We start from the raw sequence: 20,272 nt of genomic DNA, 5'->3' as shown, positions 1-20,272 counted from the left end.
AGGCACACACACACACACACACACACACAACAACCTATCTCCTGAACCACTTTTAAAAAACTAATTATATAAATTCTTAGATTGTTGTTTTATTTTCTGACATGTATCAAAGAATTCTTTTCAGACAGATCATCTCAAAATTGGCAGGCCAAGTAATGTATGTAGTACTACTGTGGTAGGCAAAAGTCTAAGATGGTTCCCATTACCTTCACCCTGAGATTACATGGTTACATGGCACAAGGGATGTGCAGATGTAATTGTTCATCAGTTGACTTTAAGATGGAGAGACTTTCCAGGTAGGCCAAATCTCATCATATGAGCTCTTTAATGGCAGAGCATTTTCTCCAGAAAAGGAAGTCATATTCAAAGCATAAAAAGGATCTGACTGTTAGCTTGAAGAGAGAGAAGGCCACATGGGAAAGGCCTGAGAGCAGCCCCTAGGAACTAAGAGCAACCCCTGGCTGACAGCCAGCAAGAAACAGGGACCTCAGTCCCACACTGCCAGAACTGGGTTAAGCCAACAACCTAAATGAACTTGGAAGCAAATCTCCCCAGAGCTTCCAAATAAGAGATTGACCCAGTTGACATGTCCTTCTTAGCCTTGTGAGCCCCTCAGCAGACAACCCACACAGACTTCTGACTTCCAGAATTGAGAAGTCAGAAATGGGTGTTGTTGTAGGCCATTAAGTTTGTGTCCACTTGTTACAAAGCGACAGAAAATTAACACAACTACGGAAGACCCAAGCCTCCAAACAGAGCAAGTGCTTACATTTGAAACACACAGTAATGATAAAGTAATTAGGTATCACAAATTGTGCCTGTTCCTTACAATAACCATGCAAGAAAAACATGGGCTCAGCACTAAAATAACATGCCAGTATCACCAGCTGGTAAGCAATTTTGGAGATGGAGATTCCGGCCGGGTTAAGTCTAAAACGCATTATGTGCATCATACTTCCTTTCACACAGAAAGGCAGTATTGTGGCAGTTAGAGGAGTTTGGTTTTAGATTTCATAGTTCACATACCCATTTACGTGCAGTTGCGTGATTTAAGACAGAGGTGTCATGTCGTAGTGAAAAATGTGGGACAGTCGGATTTCCATATCGAGGCAAAAGGAAACTCAATCCCTTCTTACCATTTTCAAAAATCATTCCCAGGTCAGTTAAAGACCTAAGTGTGAAATATAAACCTACAAAGGTTTTAGAATAGAATGCAGGAGATAAATTTTAAGATCTTCAATAAGGGAAGAGTTTTTTTTTTAATTGGAAAATTACTTTATGAAGTCACTGTATATAATTAAACTGTAGTCCAGAGTTAGATACAATTTAATTATAGTTCAATTCCAAAATAAAAGTTATTGTAGGTGAGACGATGAAATTTCCCAACACTTGATTTTAATACATTGCACTAAATTTTCTAAAACTCAGAGGAACCAATATTTACAGTAGATGGTGTATTTATGAAAAAGGGGGAACAGTTCCTTAAACACTATACAAAAATCATTAACCATAAAAGAATAGAGATATGGTTGATTACATTAGGTTGGGAACTTCTGTTTATCAAAAAAACACCATTAAAAGAGTGAGAAGACAATACACAGAGTGGGAGGAGGTATTTGCAACATATATAACTAATAAAAGACCAGCTTCCAAATTGCATAAAGAACTACAAATCAGTGAGAAGGAGGCAGGTGAGCCAATTTTTCTTAATGGGCAAAAGCTTGAAAAGACATTTTACAAAAGGAGAAATCTAAATGTCCAATAACTATGAAAAGGTTCTCAATCTCATTAAATCAGGGTAGTGCAAATTAAAATTACAGTGAGATAACACAATATAATCATTAGTCTGGCAAAAAATGTAAAAACACCAAGCGTTAATGAAAGTGCAGAATGGCTGAAATTCTCATACACTGCTTGTGGGAATGTAAGTTAATGCAATCACTCTGGGAACCTGAGCTATTGTCTAATAAAGTTGAAGATACGCACACCAGATGGCCTGGAAATTCTAGGCCAAGGGATATATCTTAGAGATATGTGTTCTAATGTATACTAGGATACACACTTAAGAATATTCTTGCCAGCAACCAAGATGCCCATCCCATAAAATGGAAGAATAAATAGCAGTATATTTGTACTAGAAAATACCATACAGCATAAAGACAGAAGAACTACCAACATATGCCCAATATGGATGGATCGTACAAATATAATGTTGAGGTTAAAAAGGAAATCACAAAATAGATAAATAGATAGTATAATTCCATTTATATTAAGTTCAAAAACAGAGCACAAATAACAAATGTTGGCAAGGATGTGGAGAAAAGGGAACCCTCAAACACTGTTGGTGGGAATGTAAATTGGTGCAGCCACTGTGGAAAACAGTAATGGAGGTTTCTCAGAAAAACTAAAACTAGAACTACCGTATGACCCAGCAACCCGACTCCTGGGTATGTGTCTGACAAAAACCAAAAACACTAATTCAAAAAGATACATGTACCCCAATGGTTACAGCCACATTATGTACGATTGCCAAGATACAGAAGCAATCAAAATGTCCATCAACAGACGAAAGGATAAAGAAGATACATATATTCATATATATAATGGAATACTACTCAGCCATAAAAAATAATGAAATTTTGCCATATGCAACAACATGGATGACTTGGAGGGCATTATGCTAAGTGAAATAAGTCAGACAAAGACAAATACTGTGTGATACCACTTATATGGGGAATCTAAAAAATATAACAAACTAGTAAATATAACAAAAATAAGCAGACTCACAGATACAGAGAACAAACTAGTGGTTACCAGTGGGGGTTAGGGGCAAGATAGGGGTGAAGGATTAAGGGGTACAAACTATTAGGTATAAAATAGGCTACAAGAATATATTGTACAACACAGAATATAGCCAATATTTTATAATAACTATAAATAGAATATAACATTTAAACATTATGAACCACTATATTGTATACCTGTAACTCATATAATATTGTATATCAACTACACTTTAATCTAAAAAATGAAGGAAAAAAGACTGTTGAAACGCACAAACAAACAAAAACAGCTGGCTAGTAGGTCTGGGACCTGGACCCAATTTCCTTACTCCCAAGTCCAACGTCCTTTCTATCCCACACCTCCTTAACTTGCTCATGTGTGATCCTCACTTATTCCACAGGTCTACGTACAGCCCTCACTCAGACCTGGAGGTCCCTAATGACAAAGGAATGTTGGTCTTAAGAAAACAAATGTTATTCTTCTAGAACTTCAGAAAAATTACCAGTCAGTATATGCTTTGCAAAAAACCAACATTAATAGAAAACCTCACATTTGTTTGGATTGTAGAGTTAATCAAGTATTATTTTCTACCTCAAATACTGATATACTGAGGTTCCCACAGATGCTTTGCCTTACTAGTCAATTAAGTCCAGAATCAATTTTAATTACATCTTTGTTTAATAACCTTTTGAGTGAATAACTGAGAAAAAAAAAAGTCCAAAAACAGGCAAAACTAAACACAGAAGTTAAACTCTAACACAAGCAAGGAAATTATTACTCTCAAATTTGGGAAGATAAAGGCTGTGTTTGGAAAGAGATAAAAAGACGTTTAGTCTGCTAGGGCTGCTGTAACAAAATACCATAGACCAGACAGCTTAAACAACAGAATTCATTTTCTCACAGTTCTGGAAGCTAGAAAGTCTGAGATCAAGGTGAGAGTCATTTCAGATCCTGGTGAGAGCTCTCAGGTTTTTGGACAGCTGCCGGCTAGCTGATTTCTCACATGGCCTTTCGTCTGCGAGCTCTCTGGTGTGTCTTTTTATAAAGGCACTAGCCCTCTTATGACCTCACCTAACCCTAATTACCTCCCAAAGGCCCCAGACCCTAACACCACCACATTGGAGGTTAGGGGCTTTAACATATGAAGACTGGGGACACACAGACATTCAGTCCGTGAGAAGGGGACTTCCAGGGTGAGTGACTTTTGGGCATTTCCCATCAAGATGGTGGAGAAGTAGGACCAAGAGCTCGTCTCTCCTTGTGACCTAAAACAAAACCACAACTGACTGCTAAACCACCATTGAAAACAAAAGACTAGAACCTAAAAAAAGATCTTCTTCAACTGGAAATATAAAGAGGGAACCACAGCGGGACAGTAGGAGAGGCGCGCTCGGGATATAATCAATATAATGGGGCCCCATACCCCCCGAGTGGGCAACCCACAGGCTGAGGAATAATTAAGTCGCAGAGGCCCCCCACAGGAGTGAGAGCTCTACAGCCCGGGTTCCGGCATTGGGAGGAGGAGACCCCAGGACATCTGGTTTTGAAGGCCAGTGGGGCTTAACTCCAGGAGCCCACAGGACTGGGGGAAACAGACTTCACCCTCTTGGGAAGCATACACAGAATCTCACGTGTGCTGGGTCCAAGGGCAGAGGCAGTGATTTCATAGGAACCTGGGCCAGACCTGCCTGTTGGTTTTGGAAGGTCTCCTGTGGATGTAGGGGATGGCTGTAGCTCACCCAGGGGACACAGAAGCTGGTGGTGGACATTCTGGGAGTGTTCATCTACATGAGCTTTCCTAGGGTGAGAGTGCCTTTCTCTAACTGGGTAGTAGTTACAGGGGTTGCCTTTTATCAACCATTTTTACACTTTCTTTATGTCCAATATGACATTTAAAAAATAAATTACAAGTCTGAAGTAACTCAAGGATATGCTACTTGCTCCCTCTATGATCTTCATAAAGTCTTTCAATCTCTCTGACCCTTGATTTCTTCATGTATAAAATGAGGATAATATCTACCTCTCAGGATAGATAAGAAAAGGTAAAATTTAGCATAAATTTAGCGTAACTTACTCATGGAACAGTATATAGCCAATGGATAAAAGTATAAAAAAGTGTTTCCTTCACCCATTTACTTATCATTTATTCACTAGTCATACATTTACCACAAGTCTACCGTGTGCAAAGCAAGCACTGGGCTGAGAGACTGAGGTTGGAAGGGAAATGACAGGTTACTTTCCTCCTGAAACACATGAGACAAGAAGGCCTTCTGCTGGAGCCATCGAGAAAATCCTTCCAGTTGTGCACTGTTTTTTTCCTCCCTAATTAAAGATGCTGAAAAAATCATTAGCTCAAAAATATTTTTAATATTATAATATAATGAGACAATTGGAAATTTAAACATTTGATAATATCAAGGATTTTCTGTTACTTTTTGTTTAGGTGAGAGAATGGTATTGGGGATTGTTTTTTTTCCCCAAGAATCCTTACCATTTAGAAACTTGCTAAACTATTTCAGGTGAAATGATACGTCTAGCACAGCCATCAATATTTAACCTGAGAAATAGTAGGAGATACACGTTAAGAAACTGTTTTTGTAAGGAATTGGCTTACGGGACTGTGGGGGCTGGCAAAGCGAAGCCTGAAACCCACAGGGCAGGCTTACCTAGATTACCTAGAATGATTTCCCTTACCTAAAAACAACTGATTGTGGTTTAATCACATTAGTAATGAATAATGGAGGACCGTAGCCTTGCCAAGGTGACACATAAAATTAGACCATAACATTTGTGAACTAACTCAAAAATAACATGGAAGGGAGAATGCAGGTGGGACAGGACTGGACCATGGCTTGATGGTCCTTGAGGCTGTGGTGATGGGCATATGGAGGTTCATTATAGTATTCGGTCTACTTTGCGTGTTTCACAATTTTCCTCAATAAAAGGGTTTTTAAATATACTTTTAAAACTCTCAGAAACTCACTGCTTTGTGTCTAATTTTCTTTCTGGTTGTTTTCTCTACACATTTTCACATAGTTAAGAACATGCAGGAGTTAGTTTTACATCTTACTTCCTTCATAGCATTATACCATTAGCACTTCCACATTTCACTAAAAATTCTTCCCAAATATCAAACAAAATGATTTATAACTAAGGCTCTGACACCACACAAACATGGTTTGCATCCCAGCTCTGCTACTGGTTGCCAAGTGACCTTGGCCTAAACTCCTTAGTCTCTCTGTGCCTCAGTTTCTTTTAGTATAGTCACCCAATTCATTCATTCATTCGCCAATATTGTGAGTGTCCTCTGAGCCAGATCCTGTTCTAGGTGCTATGTCTACAACAATGAATAAAATAGACAAAAGTCCTTGCCTTGTAGAACTGGCATTAGTGGAGGAGACAGGCACCAAGAAACTAAACACATATTGTACAGGGGGTTGCAACTAATCCAGAGAAAAACAACTGGGGATAGAGAGTGCCAGAAGCAGGGGATGGGGGTTGCTACTTCATACAACGGAAGTCCAGGAAAGTCTTTTCTGATAAGGTGACATTTGAACAGAGAATTAAAGAAAGTGAAGGAGTCAGTCGTTGAATATTCGGCAGAAGCATGTTCAAGGTTCAGGGAGGAGGCCAGTGTGACTGGAGCAGAGTGAACAACTAGAAGATGCTGGGAATGAGGTCAGTTAACAGCAGGTAGGCTGTGCAAGAGAAAGCCATTAGGTGATTTTGAACAAAGGAAGGACATCTGGTTTCTGGTTCAAAAGGATTACTCTCTAGCTACAATGACAAAAATAAAGTGACAGGGGCAAGGCCAGAAAAGAGGAAACCAAATGGCAGGCTATTAGAATCATCCAGACGAAAGATGCTGGTGGTTTGGACCAGGATGGTAGCGCTGGAGGCTCTGAGCAATGGTCAGATCCTGCATATGTTTGAAAATAGAATCCATGACATTTGCTGATGGTGAGAGAGAGGGGAGACTAGGATTCTAAAATTTTTGCCTGAGGAGGAAATGTGGGTTTGCCATTAACTGAGAGGTGAATGCAGCAGAGGGTTAATCCTAACCCTAACCCTGTAAACTCCATTTACACTGGAAAGCTTTTTTAAAACACATTTGTGTTTTAAAAATAGGAAACACCTATTTTGTGAAACTTTGAGGATAACTGTACACTTGGCCTTAAAAAGATTCAGACACCAAGAGGCTTCTGGCTATCTAAGGGGAAGCTCTCCAAAAAGGAGCCCAAAAGCTGTCATACATAGTTATGACCGACTAAGTCACTGGTCAGTGGCATTTGAGTCAATCTCGGCCCCTCTCCTCACTTCCTGGAAGTCAGGGGGTGGGAATGAAAGTTCCAACCCTCCAATCAGAGTTGGTTCTCTTCAAAAAGATACATGCACCCCAATGTTAATAGCAGCACAATTTACAATAGCCAAGACATGGAAACAACCTAAATGTCCATTGATAGATGACTGGAAAAAGAAGCTGTGGTATATTTATACAATGGAATACTACTCAGCCATAAAAAGGAATAAAATAATGTCATTTGCAGCAACATGGATGGACCTAGAGATTGCCATTCTAAGTGAAATAAACCATAAAGAGAAAGAAAATACCATATGATATTATTTATATGTGGAATCTTAAAAAAAAAAAAAGACAAACTTATTTACAAAACAAAAACAGACTCACAGACACAGAAAGCAAACTTATGGTTACTAGGGGTGGGGGTGGAGCAAGAGGGTGGGAAGGGGTAAATTGGGAGTTTGAGATTTGCAGATATTAACTAATATATATATAAAATATATAAACAAGCTCAAACTGTATAGCACAGAGAACTATATTCAATATTTTGTAGTAACTTATGGTGAAAAAGAATATAAAAATGAATATATGTACATTCATGTACAACTGAAGCATTATGCTGCACACCAGAAATTGACACAACATTGTAAACTGACTATACTACAATAAAAAATATATATATACAAAAAAAGAGTTCGTTCTCCCAGTAACCATCCTACTTCTGAAAGTCAGCTCTTTAACATAACAAGAGACACCTTTATCATGCTCAACATTTAGGAAATTCCAAGGATTTGAGAGCTGTGAGTCGGAACCATGGACAAAGAGGAAATATCTGTGATGCTGACTGAAAAATAATGCACAACCTAAAGTTAAGAATTATGTTTTATTGGTCAGTTTACTGAGGATTATAGCCCAGGAAGACAGCCTCTCAGCGCTGAGAAACTATTCCAAAGAGATAAGGGAGGAGCCAGGACATACAGGAATTTTGTTGGAAAAGAACAATGCAGTCAAAGATCAAAAGATTACTGCTAATCACAAAACACAGACCTCTCAAATTAATGATTTTAGTGCTTTTCTATGTATGGGAAGAAATAGCAAGAGTCTGGGCTCATTGAAATTATCTCTTTAATATGCATCTTAACTGTGTAGGGCCATTTTCCTGTTTTTCTCCATTCTGAATTCCCCTCTGGGCACACTGTGGGGGTGTGGGGGTGGGGTAGGGGCCTGCAGTGGTTGATAGTGGTTGATGGTGGACATAATTCATTGTTTACTACAATGGCAGCAACATTTTTTGTCTACAGTGAGAAATATATATTTGGTCATCTGGTCATCTGAATGACCAAATATATGTTTTCCTTATAAATATCACAACATCCCATTTCTCTTCCTCCTCCTAGTGTTCACCCCACTCATTTAAGAATGTACGCAGCAAACCTAGCTGAGCCGAGAAGTGCACTGAGAATGTCTTTAGTGGCACCGTGACTTTGTCCACAGTGTCAAGAAGTTTGGCTCCACTGCACAGAACCAAATAACAGCTGAGTCCCGCTCCTGCATCTTAGAGGCCAAGAACAAGGCCTCAAAAGGGTGTCCCCAATCTTTCCAGCTGGCCATTCATGGCTCTGACCATTGAAACGCTATAGTAATTCTTTGGTAAACCCCAGACTGCTATTCTCTGCAAGAAGACTTCTATCAGGAGATTCTCAGGCATGTCAACAGCTCCTACAAAATCAATCATATCTTAACAAAGCTCCATCTTACCTTCTTCACTCTGGTGAACACAGCACACAAAGAAGGAGAGATTTTCTTTGGAAGAGATACCAGTCCTCCCATCTATGATCACGCTAAAGAATCTGGCTGCTTTTACTTGTTCCAGGAGCTTGTTCTGGATAGCTGCAGGCCTATCAGCTTATCAGTTCATGTTGTAATTGTTCAGCTATTTCCAGAGCACCAGGTGGTAAGTAGCTAACTGTTCTTTCAACACTGCATCCAGTTCTGTAATATAATGTAAAAATGCATATATAATCTTGAGCCTTCTATGCAATGGAATATTCTGTCTGCCACAGAAAATGAGAAGTTTAATGATCTATTTTAGAGCATGACAACATCTTTCTGTCAACAGCTTCTAGTACTGAAAGGCAACAAAAGCCCGTCTTTGCTGTGGCCTTACTGTGTTCCTTAGATCTGATATATTTCCCAAGTATTTTCTTGACACTAGACCAATCTGTGTTGGCACAGAAACCAACACTACCTCCTTGGTTGTTAAACACAAAAGACAGACTACAAAATACCCTACTTAAAAAAAAAAAAAAGCTGAAAAGGCTGGGCACTGCATCCCCAGGGTCCTGACCCATTCCGGAGTCTATCAGCCTCTTTGGGAACTGGAAATTGGAAGAGAGCAACCATGGGGTTGTTAAGTCACCTTCATTTGATCTCACTCAGGGTCCTGTGATTTAATAGGCCAATGTTTTCCTCATGATGGACATCTTACTCATCCAAGGATATGGTATCGCCTGTGGTTGTTGAGTTTACCTGCTGCTTTGCAATAGAAAAGGCCTAAAACTTCCCAGTTGAGGAAACCCTCAGAGTACCTTCCTGCTACACTATCAACATTTCTGTAAAGTTGTATGGCCAGGCCACTCAAGGTGGCTGTTCTCTTGCTCTCTGTATATCGCTTGCTCAACAAATGTCTGTTTCATCTATACCCTATTTACATGACTGACCTTCCTATATACTTTCCTCAGGCCCCTGTTAAGTGATTATTCTTATCTTATCTTATCAAAGAGGCAGAGGGGTTGTGCCGCTCAGCTGGATTCCCCAGTAACAAATGAGCCAACTTGCTAGTCAATTCCCTCTATAATTGCTAACCTTCCCTTGCCCCGGGGAGCAAAGACTGTCACCAGGTCCTGCCCGCCCTCTGCCACACATGGTGTGGTGTTGCTCCAGGACTTTGCATCAGACATGTAAGTCCCCCACCCATTAAACTGTAGATGTCTCTGTAACTGATTCTGGGCTCTGTCTTCTGTCCTGAAGCTGGGTGAGTACAGGCCTTGTAGGCCTTCGAGGTGCAGCCCAACATAAGTAAAAACTAGGTCTGACTGAGAAAGTAAAACCTACATGGTTATTCACTGGCCAGGAAAAACAGATACAAAAGAAGACAGCTCTAAAGTTAATAGGAAACAATATTTCTGCCCCTGAATGCTACATCTATGAAGAGTCGTAATAACCCTCTTCTTTTTACTCGGAGAAAGTTTTTCCTTAAAATCAAAAATTCTTCGAAACTTTAGTGCTTTACATTTTAACAGGAAGGATGAAAGTTTCAATTTGGAACCCAGGTGCAAAGCTTCAGGAAAGGGGTTTCTGGACGTTCTGAAAGAAACATGGGTCCATTTCGTTGTCTAGGGCTGATGTTTTACCACTTTAGAAACTTCTGCTTTGCTTTGAGTCTATCAAAACAGTGTTTCATTTAAATTTCATCTTAACCTCACATCTCCCCACAGTCCTATAACTCTTATTTTCTCTTTCTTTTGGTTAAATATCCCATGATGTCTCTCGTGTGCAGTTTTCCTCATTGTAATTTATCAAGAGATCTGACTGTTGTACTAAAGGTTTATTCCTGGTGGTTGCATCTAGACAGTCTTGCTCAGCAACAGGCTCTTAAGATTAAAATTTTGAAAACAAGGGGGGAGGGCATAGCTCAGTGCTTATTAGCATGCACGAAGTCCTGGGTTCAATCCCCAGGACCTCCATCAAAAAGGCAAAGAAATAAATAAACCTAATTACCCACCCCAACAAAAAAAAAAAGAGAGAGAGAGAGAAAGAGAAAAGAAAGTATTTTAAAAGTTAAAAAAAAATTTTTTAAGCCGATATACGGATGAAAAATGTCACCTGCCATATCAGTAAACAAAGCTTGTGGCCATCAAGCCAGCGGCCACAGCAGCCACCTCCAACTGAGCACCCTGAAGGGATTCAGAATGCAGAAAAGAACAAGACACTGGCCCTAGATAGATAAGGTACACATCAAAGGAATGATTTCAAAGAGCCCAGACTCTTGCATCTTCCCACACACAGAAAAGTACTAAACTCATTGACTTGAGGTGCCTGGGTTTCTTAAATTTACAGTAATCTTTTGATGTTCCTCCTACCTGGTTTTTGTTGCAAAATTCCTATATATCCTGGCTCCTCCCTTACCTCTTCAGAGTAGTCCCTCAGAGCGATCTGAAAGATTATCTTCTAGGCTTAAGTTCTCAGCAAATCCACCAAAAACATAATTATAGACTTTTAGGTGGTACTATTTTTTTTTCTTCAGTGAACAGATGCAACACTCATTCTTCATTCTTACATATATCATGCCAGGTAGGCATACATATGACTGCCATGCCAGTTCCATCATAACTGGGATTGAGTCACATCTCAGAAAGGTTACAGGAACATGAAAGCAGGTCGGGATTCTGGGTAGCTCTTGCTTCACTTCTTGAACAGGCTTAGATTTCTCTCTGGTGGGCCCCAAACATTTTGTCGGCTAAACCAACATCTCCATCCCTCGTGACTGAGAAAAAGAAAGCCGAGGCACATCTTCTAGAGTACACTGAGGTCTAGCTGGTACAGGTGGACAGCTGGGGGCCTGCATGACACCCACAGGGATTCTAGAAACTGCGAGAAAGGGGAAGAGATGCTGGCCTCGCCCGCATCCCTGGGCGGCCCTCGATCAGCACGACCCCTCTGCTCAGTCTCAAGACTGAAACCTGAAGCTCCAATTTGCTATTCACTCCCACTTTTTGCCACAAAGAAGCGCTGGGGTACGCAGCTTCAGGAGGTCACAGTCTCCGTGTCAGCTCACGCGAAGGGCCGAAGAGCCTGAGCCCAAAAGAGCCTAGAGGCCGCCACTTTTGGCGCAGACACAATCCTCTCGGTGATTGGGCCAGGAGGGACGGCGTACGGCAGGGGCGTGGCTCCGCAACAAGAGGCAGAGCAAACTTCTGGGCGGGGCCAGGGCGCCATCTTGGATGCTGGCGTTGTCCCCGAACGGCCCTTCCTTCTGGTGATTGGACCAACGGTTGGGTGTCCCGGAAGGGGCGTAGCCGGCCAACGGGAGCTGGGTGTGTGTTCCGTCTAGTTGCCTTGTATTTGAAGCCTGTAGCTGCCAAACATGGTCCTGCTCGATTCTTGGCCGCTTGCGACATCTCGAGGTAGCCAAGGCTTACTTGGGAGAGTTATCTTGCCATTATAATAGAGCATCGAATAATCCGAAAACTGCCTGCTTGGGACGAGGTTTTGAGATGCTTCTTAAAGGACGCGCTGTCATTTTTCAGGGAGAATGGGGAACACATTCTAGGAAGACGGAGCCAACTGCATGTAAAGCTGCGAAATTTACAGCTCTAGAGGGATTAGGGGACGCAGAATGACCAGAGAGAAAAAGCTAGGAAGGGGTTGGGATGAGATTATGGAGAGCCTTGACTTGCTAGGAAGTTTGGACTTTATCCTGTAGATTAGGTGATAAAAATGAATATTTGGGGGACTTGAAAAAATTGTGACATAATTAGTGAACTTTAGTGAAAAATAATTCTGTAACTGGAGAATACCAAAGTGTGTTTAGTGAACCACTTGGGGAGCTTGTTTTTAAATGCAGATTCTTGTTTCTCGAAGCCCTGCAAATCAAATTCTCTGGTTGTGGAGCCAGGAAACACATTTGGAGAAAAGAAATGCATAAATCATCAAGGTAGAGATTTGACTGTTCACACGCTGAAAACATTTGTGTAATCAACCAGCTAAAGAAACATCACCAGCAGCTCAGAAGCCCCTCCTTCCCATCCACCAGGTGTAAACATGACCACCTCTAACACTAAAGGTTAGTTTGCCTGTTTTGAAATTTCTATAAATGAAATCAGAGCATATACCCTGGCTTTCTTGTCCAGTATTGGATGTAAATTCATCCATGTTGTTCCATGTAGTTGCTGTTAACTCTGTCACTACGTACTTCCACAGTTTATCCATTCTCTTGTTTATGGCCTTTGGGTAGTTTCTAGTTTGGGGCTGTTACCAAAAAGTGCTGTTACGAATATTCTTATTCATGCCTTCTCCTTTATAAATTATAAAGCAGGATACTAAATCCTAAAGAGTAATGCATTGACTACCCATTTATTGAGCCCCTCCCTTATCAGGAACTGTACAAAGAAAAGATAATCAAGGTCCTGCTTTCATGGAACTTATTCCCAGTGGTGCAAGAGTACAACGTAAGTGGACAGAAAAATCAGTCAAACAATTGCAATTCTGATAATAGCTCTAAGGAAAAGAAGTTGAGCTAGAAAAGGGGGAAGTCAGACATTTGCAATTTTTTTAATGTAGTTGTCAGATTAAATCTCTCAGAAGAAATATCTAGAAAAAAATACAAGAGATAAGTTGGCCCTTGCTATACAAAAAAAAAAAAAAAAAAACCCACAAGAGTATCAAGAGGGAGAGGAAAAACAAAAAAAAGAGTATGAAGAGGGAAGAGCACTTCTGGCAGGGGAAACACCATGTGCAAAAGTTATAGCGCAAAAGAGAGCTTGGACTGGTCAAGACCAGTGTGGCTGAAGCACAATGAAGGGGAAGGAGGGATGGTATAAGGTGTGTTTGGATATAGGAACACATGATGCAGGGCCTTGTAGGCCAGAGTAAGGAGTTTAGATTTTATTCTAAATACTGTAGAATATCACTGAATTATTTTACAAACTAAGTGACGTGATCTGATTTTTTTTGTTTAAAGATCCCTCTGACCCATGAGCAGAGAATAGATTAAAGGGAGCTATGGAGAAGGCAGGTCACTTAGAATAGTCCTGGGAAGAGACACTGCCATAGAGCTTAGAAAAAAGGACTGCAATACATTTGGGAATTGTCAGCTCAATGATCACCACCTTAATCAAGTGATGAAAGTTAACACTGCCATATTGGGACAACGAAATATCCTTTGTGTGTTCTGATGTGATGCACCCAGGACACAGCATTTGTACCAAAAATGCCTAATCTGAATCTAATCATAAGGAAAACTACAACAAATCTGTATTTAGAGACCTTCTGCAAAACAATTTACCTGTATTTTTAAATGTCAGTACTATGAAAGATAAGGAAAGGCTTATGACTATTACAGATTTTAAATGACTAGACATAGTAACTAAATACAAGTTTGAGATAATAGGCCAGGAATATATTTTTTCATGTTCTGGAAATGACATGAATGGGACAATTGATAACATTCGAATAAGGAGTGCAAATTAGACTATGTTATTAACTTTCTAATTTCCATCATTGTACTGATTATGTAAGATAATGTCCTTGTTTTTAGGAAGTAGCACATTTAAGTGTGTACAGATAAAGGAACATCATGTCTGTGATTTCCTCAAATGGTTCAGGGAAAAAAATATAAAATGATAAAGCAACGGTAAAATGTTAACATTTGGGGAATCTAATAAGAGAAGAGTTTATGGGAATTATTTGCACTAGTTTTGCAACTTTTCTGTAAGTCTGAATTATTTTAAGATGAAAGGTTAATGTAATTACTGGGGTCACTTAAAGAAAAATTCTAATATTAAGCTATTAGTAACATTTAGACAAAAATCGGGAGTACCGACTGAGCAGTGGAAGGAAAGATGGAAAAACGTTAAAAGACGAAGTTGAAAGGGATACGGACACAGTCACGACGGAAAGCGTAGCTTCTGTGCTCTTCTTCACTCTGAAGTCCTAGGAGACTCTTCCCGTACCTCGTCCGCGGTATCAACGAAGCCACTCCCTCTGCTCGCATTCCTGAAAACGCAGCGCGGCTCTGGCGAGCTCCGCCATGTTTTCCCGTGCGCAACCGTGCGCGTACGTGCGTACGTCCCGACCAATCAGTGCCCACGTGGGCGTCCTGTTCAGCGCAGGGGCGGGGCGGCCTTCTACACATGCGCACGGTCGGGCAGGCCTTCTTCCTTCTCGCCGAACGCCGCCAACATGGTGAGTATCGCTGCCACGGGCTCCGGGTCTGCGGACCATGCCGCTCCACCTCTGCTTGAGCCGGGGAGCGGAGGCACGGAATGGCGCCTAGCAGGTCCTAGGTAGCGCGCGGTGAGGGTCCCGGGGTGTGCAGGGCTTGGAGTTGGGGGGCTTTCCAGACGCGCGGCCAAGGAGCGCGTGGATGGCCCGTCAGGCCCGGCGCTCCTTGGGCCCGCGTGCGCGCCCCCGCCGCCAGAGCCGGACCGCGGGAACGGCCAGTTGCCTGGCCAGGCCGCCGGGGCCGAGCTGGGCTGGGGCTGGCGGTCGGACCGTTCTGGCCCTTTAGGCCTGGAGGCCAGCGGGAACCTGGCTTTTGCCGCCGCCGTCGCCTCTGCGGACTTCGTCCATCCAGGTCGTTTCATGGAGCTTGGGCGTGTTCCCCTCAACATTCGTTTTCGCCATTCTTAGCTTGCCTTTAGGTTGCAAAGCTTTGCAAACTAACGAGTATTTTTAATCAGTTTCGGTGCTTTTTCCACCTCTACGCCTCAATTTTAGGTGTTCAGGCGCTTCGTGGAGGTTGGCCGGGTGGCCTACGTCTCCTTTGGGCCTCATGCCGGGAAGCTGGTCGCTATTGTAGATGTTATTGACCAGAACAGGGTAAGTAAGTAAGGAAGAGTGTCACAAGTTTACATGGCAGTGGATGGTATACAGTGTAGATGATAATGGTAATTGTCCCAACAGCCCTCCAAAGTAGGGGTACTAAGGGTGGTAGGTAACCTTATTTTACCAGTGAGGAAACAGCCTGTGTAGTTAGTGGTTAGGAGAACAGGCTTAAATTGGCCTGGACTACTGGATTTGAGTATTATTTATGCCCCTTAAACTACCCGAAGTTTTTAACTAATTATGGGCTAAAACACTGGTGAAGTTTAAATCAATTTTTATATGTAAAACGAGTTTAGAACAAAGCCAGGCAGGTAGAAAGCCCTTGTTTGCTGTTGTCCGTATTTAAGAACCACAATTAACCAAGGCTGTGAATGATAATAAAGGTGTTTGTTGGAAATGAAAGGATTAAAGACTTGAAGTTGTATGTAGTTGGGTTATGTGCTGTGCTGTTACTAATAGTTTAACCTTTTAAAAAAGCATTTAAGTAGTAGGGATTTGATGATTCTGAAAGGACTAATATTATATAGAATATCTGCTTTTTGAATGCTGTTACATTTTTGCATTGAGATCCTTGATCTTATGTATTCTAGGCTTTGGTGGATGGACCTTGCACTCAAGTAAGGAGACAGGCTATGCCTTTCAAATGTATGCAGCTCACTGATTTCGTCCTCAAATTCCCACACAGGTAACTAACCACCAATCATCACCCTTCCCCTAGTTTTGTTAATACTAGCAATAAAGTTTGCTCAGTTTAATTTTAAAAATGTTTTTGGTATTTTGTTTTTCTCCTGAGAATATAGTAAGCAATGTGAAAGAGTGAGAGCAGTTTAGAAGAGGGATTTACAGTTTAGAAGCAGACAGGCGTTAATTTACTTTTAAAATATCCTGTGATCTGCTAGTTCTCTGGCTTTCCATTTTTCCAGATTTCCCATTGTTTTCCTCTTGTTTCTTTTTCTTTCCCAATTTACACAACGAAGACCTCCCTAAGGGATTCTAGTTTGCCAAACATATTTTAGTCAATTTTAGTTTCAGAACAAAGTTACTCACATTTGTTTCTTCCAATACTATCATCATTAGTTGAGCTTTTAGTGTATGCCAGTTATTAAGTATTTAACAAACATTATCTGCTTATGACAGCCATTAATGAAGTTCTTTTCTCAGTTACTTATAAGGAATTAAGGCAATCAGTAGTGGTTCTTTCTTGGTATATGTAGGTTATAGATGTTAAACACTATGGTGTTTTGCTATACAGTTGTCTCAGCCACAGTGACAGTTGATTGCAGTGAAATATATCCTGTGACATATACTAATTTGAAAGAAATTTCAAAATGATAATTGCATTTTATAGTGTTGGGACAAATTTTTGATCCTAGATGACTTTTAAACCTAGAAAGTAGAATGGTTTGCATATTTTTATTAAAATTGTGTGTTTGAGGTTATAGAACGTCCTGGCTTAGTGATGAACAGCATTCAAACAAGTAAAAGATAACAGGGATGCCAGGCGGCATGTGCTCACAGAGACGAGTAGAGCTAGAAGTAGAGAAAATCAGAAGGGTTCTTAAGGCATTTTGCCTTTTTTTTTTTTAACTTGAGGGTGTATATATAAATTGTGCTTTTTCAGAGGACAAAAAGCTATCCTTGGGTGTGTGTGACCTCAAAACTGATTTCTTAATCTGTGGCCTTGGCTCTTTCTAGTGCCCGCCAGAAGTATGTCCGACAAGCCTGGGAGAAGGCAGATATCAATGCAAAGTGGGCAGCCACAAGGTGGGCCAAGAAGATTGAAGCCAGAGAAAAGGTAAAGACTGTCATTTGCATTTGGACCTTTTCTGTTTTTGGAGGATTGGTGGTATGACTTTTTGTTTTTTTTTAAATAGAAGGCCAAGATGACAGATTTTGATCGTTACAAAGTCATGAAGGCAAGGAAAATGGTAAGTTTTTAATTTATTACAGGATTGTTGTATTCTAACGCTAAACTGCTTGCCCAAGCTGTGTAGACCAAAGTTGACTTCATAGGAGCCTCAGATATTGTAAGGGTTGTATATTCTATACATATAGGATGGGCAAGCGTTTTATATGCATATGTAATACACGTTTATTTTGAAATTTTTCAGAGGAACAGACTAATCAAGCTTGAAGTTAAAAAACTTCAAAAGGCAGCTCTCCTGAAAGCTTCTCCCAAGAAAGCACTTGCTGGAAAGGGTGCAGCTGCTGCAGCTGCTGCAAAGGTTCCAGCGAAAAAGGTCACCACTGCAGGCAAGAAGGCTCCAGCCCAGAAGGTTCCTGCTCAGAAAGCTGCAGGCCAGAAGGCAGCACCTCCTCCAAAAGCTCAGAAGGGTCAGAAAGCTCCAGCCCAGAAAGCACCTGCTCCAAAAGCATCTGGCAAGAAAGCATGAGACCATAAGAGGCTATTATAAACGTAATAAAGGTTCTTTTTGACATGCCGGCAAATCTCTATGGGTTAAAGTCTGTTGCTGGGGCCAGGATTATGAGACAGATTGATAGTAGGGTTCTTAATGTCATTTTTGGAGAATCAGTTTCTTAGTCCCACTCTGTCCAGATTCAGATAGTATCAAGTCATCACACAAAGTCATAAATAGTTCATGTTCACATGGAAAATCATGATAATTAGAACACGGTGAATTTTCTTGTACAAATACATTTTCGATAAGTGAAATTCCATCAGCTTTTGATGCTCAAAAGAGTTTAGTAAATTTTCTTAAGAAAATACACTGTAGGAAAACATGCGTTGATACATTGGTTACTTAAAGTATCTGGTTCCCTACCATTTCTAATCAGAAGGTGGTTTCTGAGCCTCACTGAAACAGTGGGGGCAAAATTTTTTTGATGGTGTGGTAATAGGCAAGTGATACAGTGTAATAACTTATGTGATAGAGGAAATACAGGCCATTTTAGGTTGCCTATTACTGTCTGAGGGGCTTGTCTAAAGTGGGGTCTTCCATTGTGGCCCGAAAGACTGTGTAAGGGGAGAGGGTGGTGAGAATCTCAGGAGTGTAGAGGATGGCCAGAGAAACCAGAGGAAGCCAGTTGTTGGAACTGTTGGGGTAGAGTGCGGTGTGGGAAGCCAATATCTGAGGTTTTAATCATGTGCTGTTGGATTGAAATGTGGGGACAAGACTGGGAAGTTAAGGTGGTATCAAGTTGGGCCGTATTGTCTTGACAAGGGTCCAAACCAGCTATAGTAGTGGTGATGTCATTTAGTAGGTCTTGATATTTAACCTAAATAAGTGATGTTTTTTACTAGTTTCTTGGTTTACCACTACTGCTTCTGTCCTACCTTTTCCTCTTGGATTAGTATTTTTTGAGTTTCATGGACTGCATCCTCTAGTATTTCTTCCAGGTAGCATTCATGAATGATAAACTTTGAGTGCTTACTTGTCTGAAAGTATTTTTATTCTGCTCATGAGTTGTTCTTCACTCGGCATGTCTGATGGCAAATGTATGGGCTTTTCTTCTCCCACACCAACCAGTTATCCAACTCTCCAGGCACTGAATTGGGTATCCTACAGTTCAGCTCTGATATCTTAACTACCCAGGTGAGCATCAGACCCCACATTTTAAGGGGTCTGACTCACTTCAGTTGTTGCTAATTCCAAGTCCCAGACCTGTACTTCTTGCTGTGCAGCTATAAATTGGAGTTCCCATGATTCTCATTTAGTAATTTTTTAGAGCTAAGGCTTATTGCAGAACTCAGAAGACACATTGTTACCGATTTGTTAAAAAAAAAAAATTCAGGAACAGCCAAATGGAAGAGATGCATGGGTCAAGGTGTGAGGGAAGGTGGTACACAGCTCCCATGCCCTCTAGCTTGCTGCCCTCCCAGGACCTCCATGCATTCTACCTAGAAGCTCTCTGAACTCCCCTCCCCCTTTATAGTTTTTACGGAGGTTTTTTTATGTAGGCATTTTTGATTAAGTCATTGGCTACTGGTGATTATCTCTATCTTCGTGGTCCCAGTCACATGGTTGGTTTCTCTGGTGACCAGGCCCCCATAGCCCCCCACGCCCCACCCCCCTACCCCCATCCTGAAGCTACCTGGGAGCCTCAGCCACCTGTCTCAGCATGTACGAAGACATCTTTACTACTCTGGAGACTAGGATTGTAGAACCTTACTGTGTCAGGAACTGGGCAGAAGACCAAATATGTATTTCTTATGTCATATTATTAAACCTTGTATCTGTGTGGCAGTTCAGAACCAGTTGTATATAAGAGCTTTGCATGAATTGACTCAGTAAATCCATTGAATTTGAGTTTGAAACTGTTACCATTCTCAACTGAGAAACTAAAGAAGAGTAGTAATTCGCTCAAGAATACAGTGCGTAGTGGTGGAGCCAGGATTTGAACCTAAATAGTCGGACCCCAGACTACATGATTTTATTTCATAATCCAGTCAATCAACCACTAAGACGGAGGCGGGGGTTATACGTTCATTAGGTCCAGTTACTGCTAGTAAGTGAAACTTACAGAACTGAAGGCATCACAGGAAGTAAGCCGTGGAATCCAACTTGGGGTGAGAAGCCCTAGAGAGAGGAGCTGGTGTCGGAGCCGCTGTGGGGGTCTGGC

At 41.2% G+C, this 20,272-nt stretch overlaps 1 protein-coding gene across 2 annotated transcripts; it reads left to right on the top strand.

The window, feature by feature from the left end:
• The first annotated feature begins 12,892 nt into the window (after positions 1 to 12,892).
• Positions 12,893 to 18,139, top strand: RPL14 (ribosomal protein L14). Of its 2 annotated transcripts, XM_032459174.1 has the most exons (8): positions 12,893 to 12,929; positions 13,243 to 13,314; positions 14,796 to 15,049; positions 15,584 to 15,685; positions 16,282 to 16,376; positions 17,387 to 17,486; positions 17,566 to 17,619; positions 17,803 to 18,139. In XM_032459174.1, exons 1-8 carry the CDS (start codon positions 12,908 to 12,910, stop codon positions 18,082 to 18,084), a joined length of 981 nt encoding a protein of 326 aa, XP_032315065.1. In that variant the 5' UTR covers positions 12,893 to 12,907; the 3' UTR covers positions 18,085 to 18,139. The 2 variants fall into 2 exon arrangements, with proteins under 2 accessions (XP_032315065.1, XP_014420554.1); XM_014565068.1 differs by lacking the exon at positions 13,243 to 13,314.
• Positions 18,140 to 20,272: the final 2,133 nt, after the last annotated feature.

Source organism: Camelus ferus, chromosome 17 (assembly GCF_009834535.1).
Source record: "Camelus ferus isolate YT-003-E chromosome 17, BCGSAC_Cfer_1.0, whole genome shotgun sequence".
In the NCBI taxonomy this organism is placed as follows: Eukaryota; Metazoa; Chordata; class Mammalia; order Artiodactyla; family Camelidae; genus Camelus; species Camelus ferus.
The sequence above is the reverse complement of the archived record's forward strand: the minus strand, read 5'-3'. Positions and strand labels throughout refer to the sequence as shown.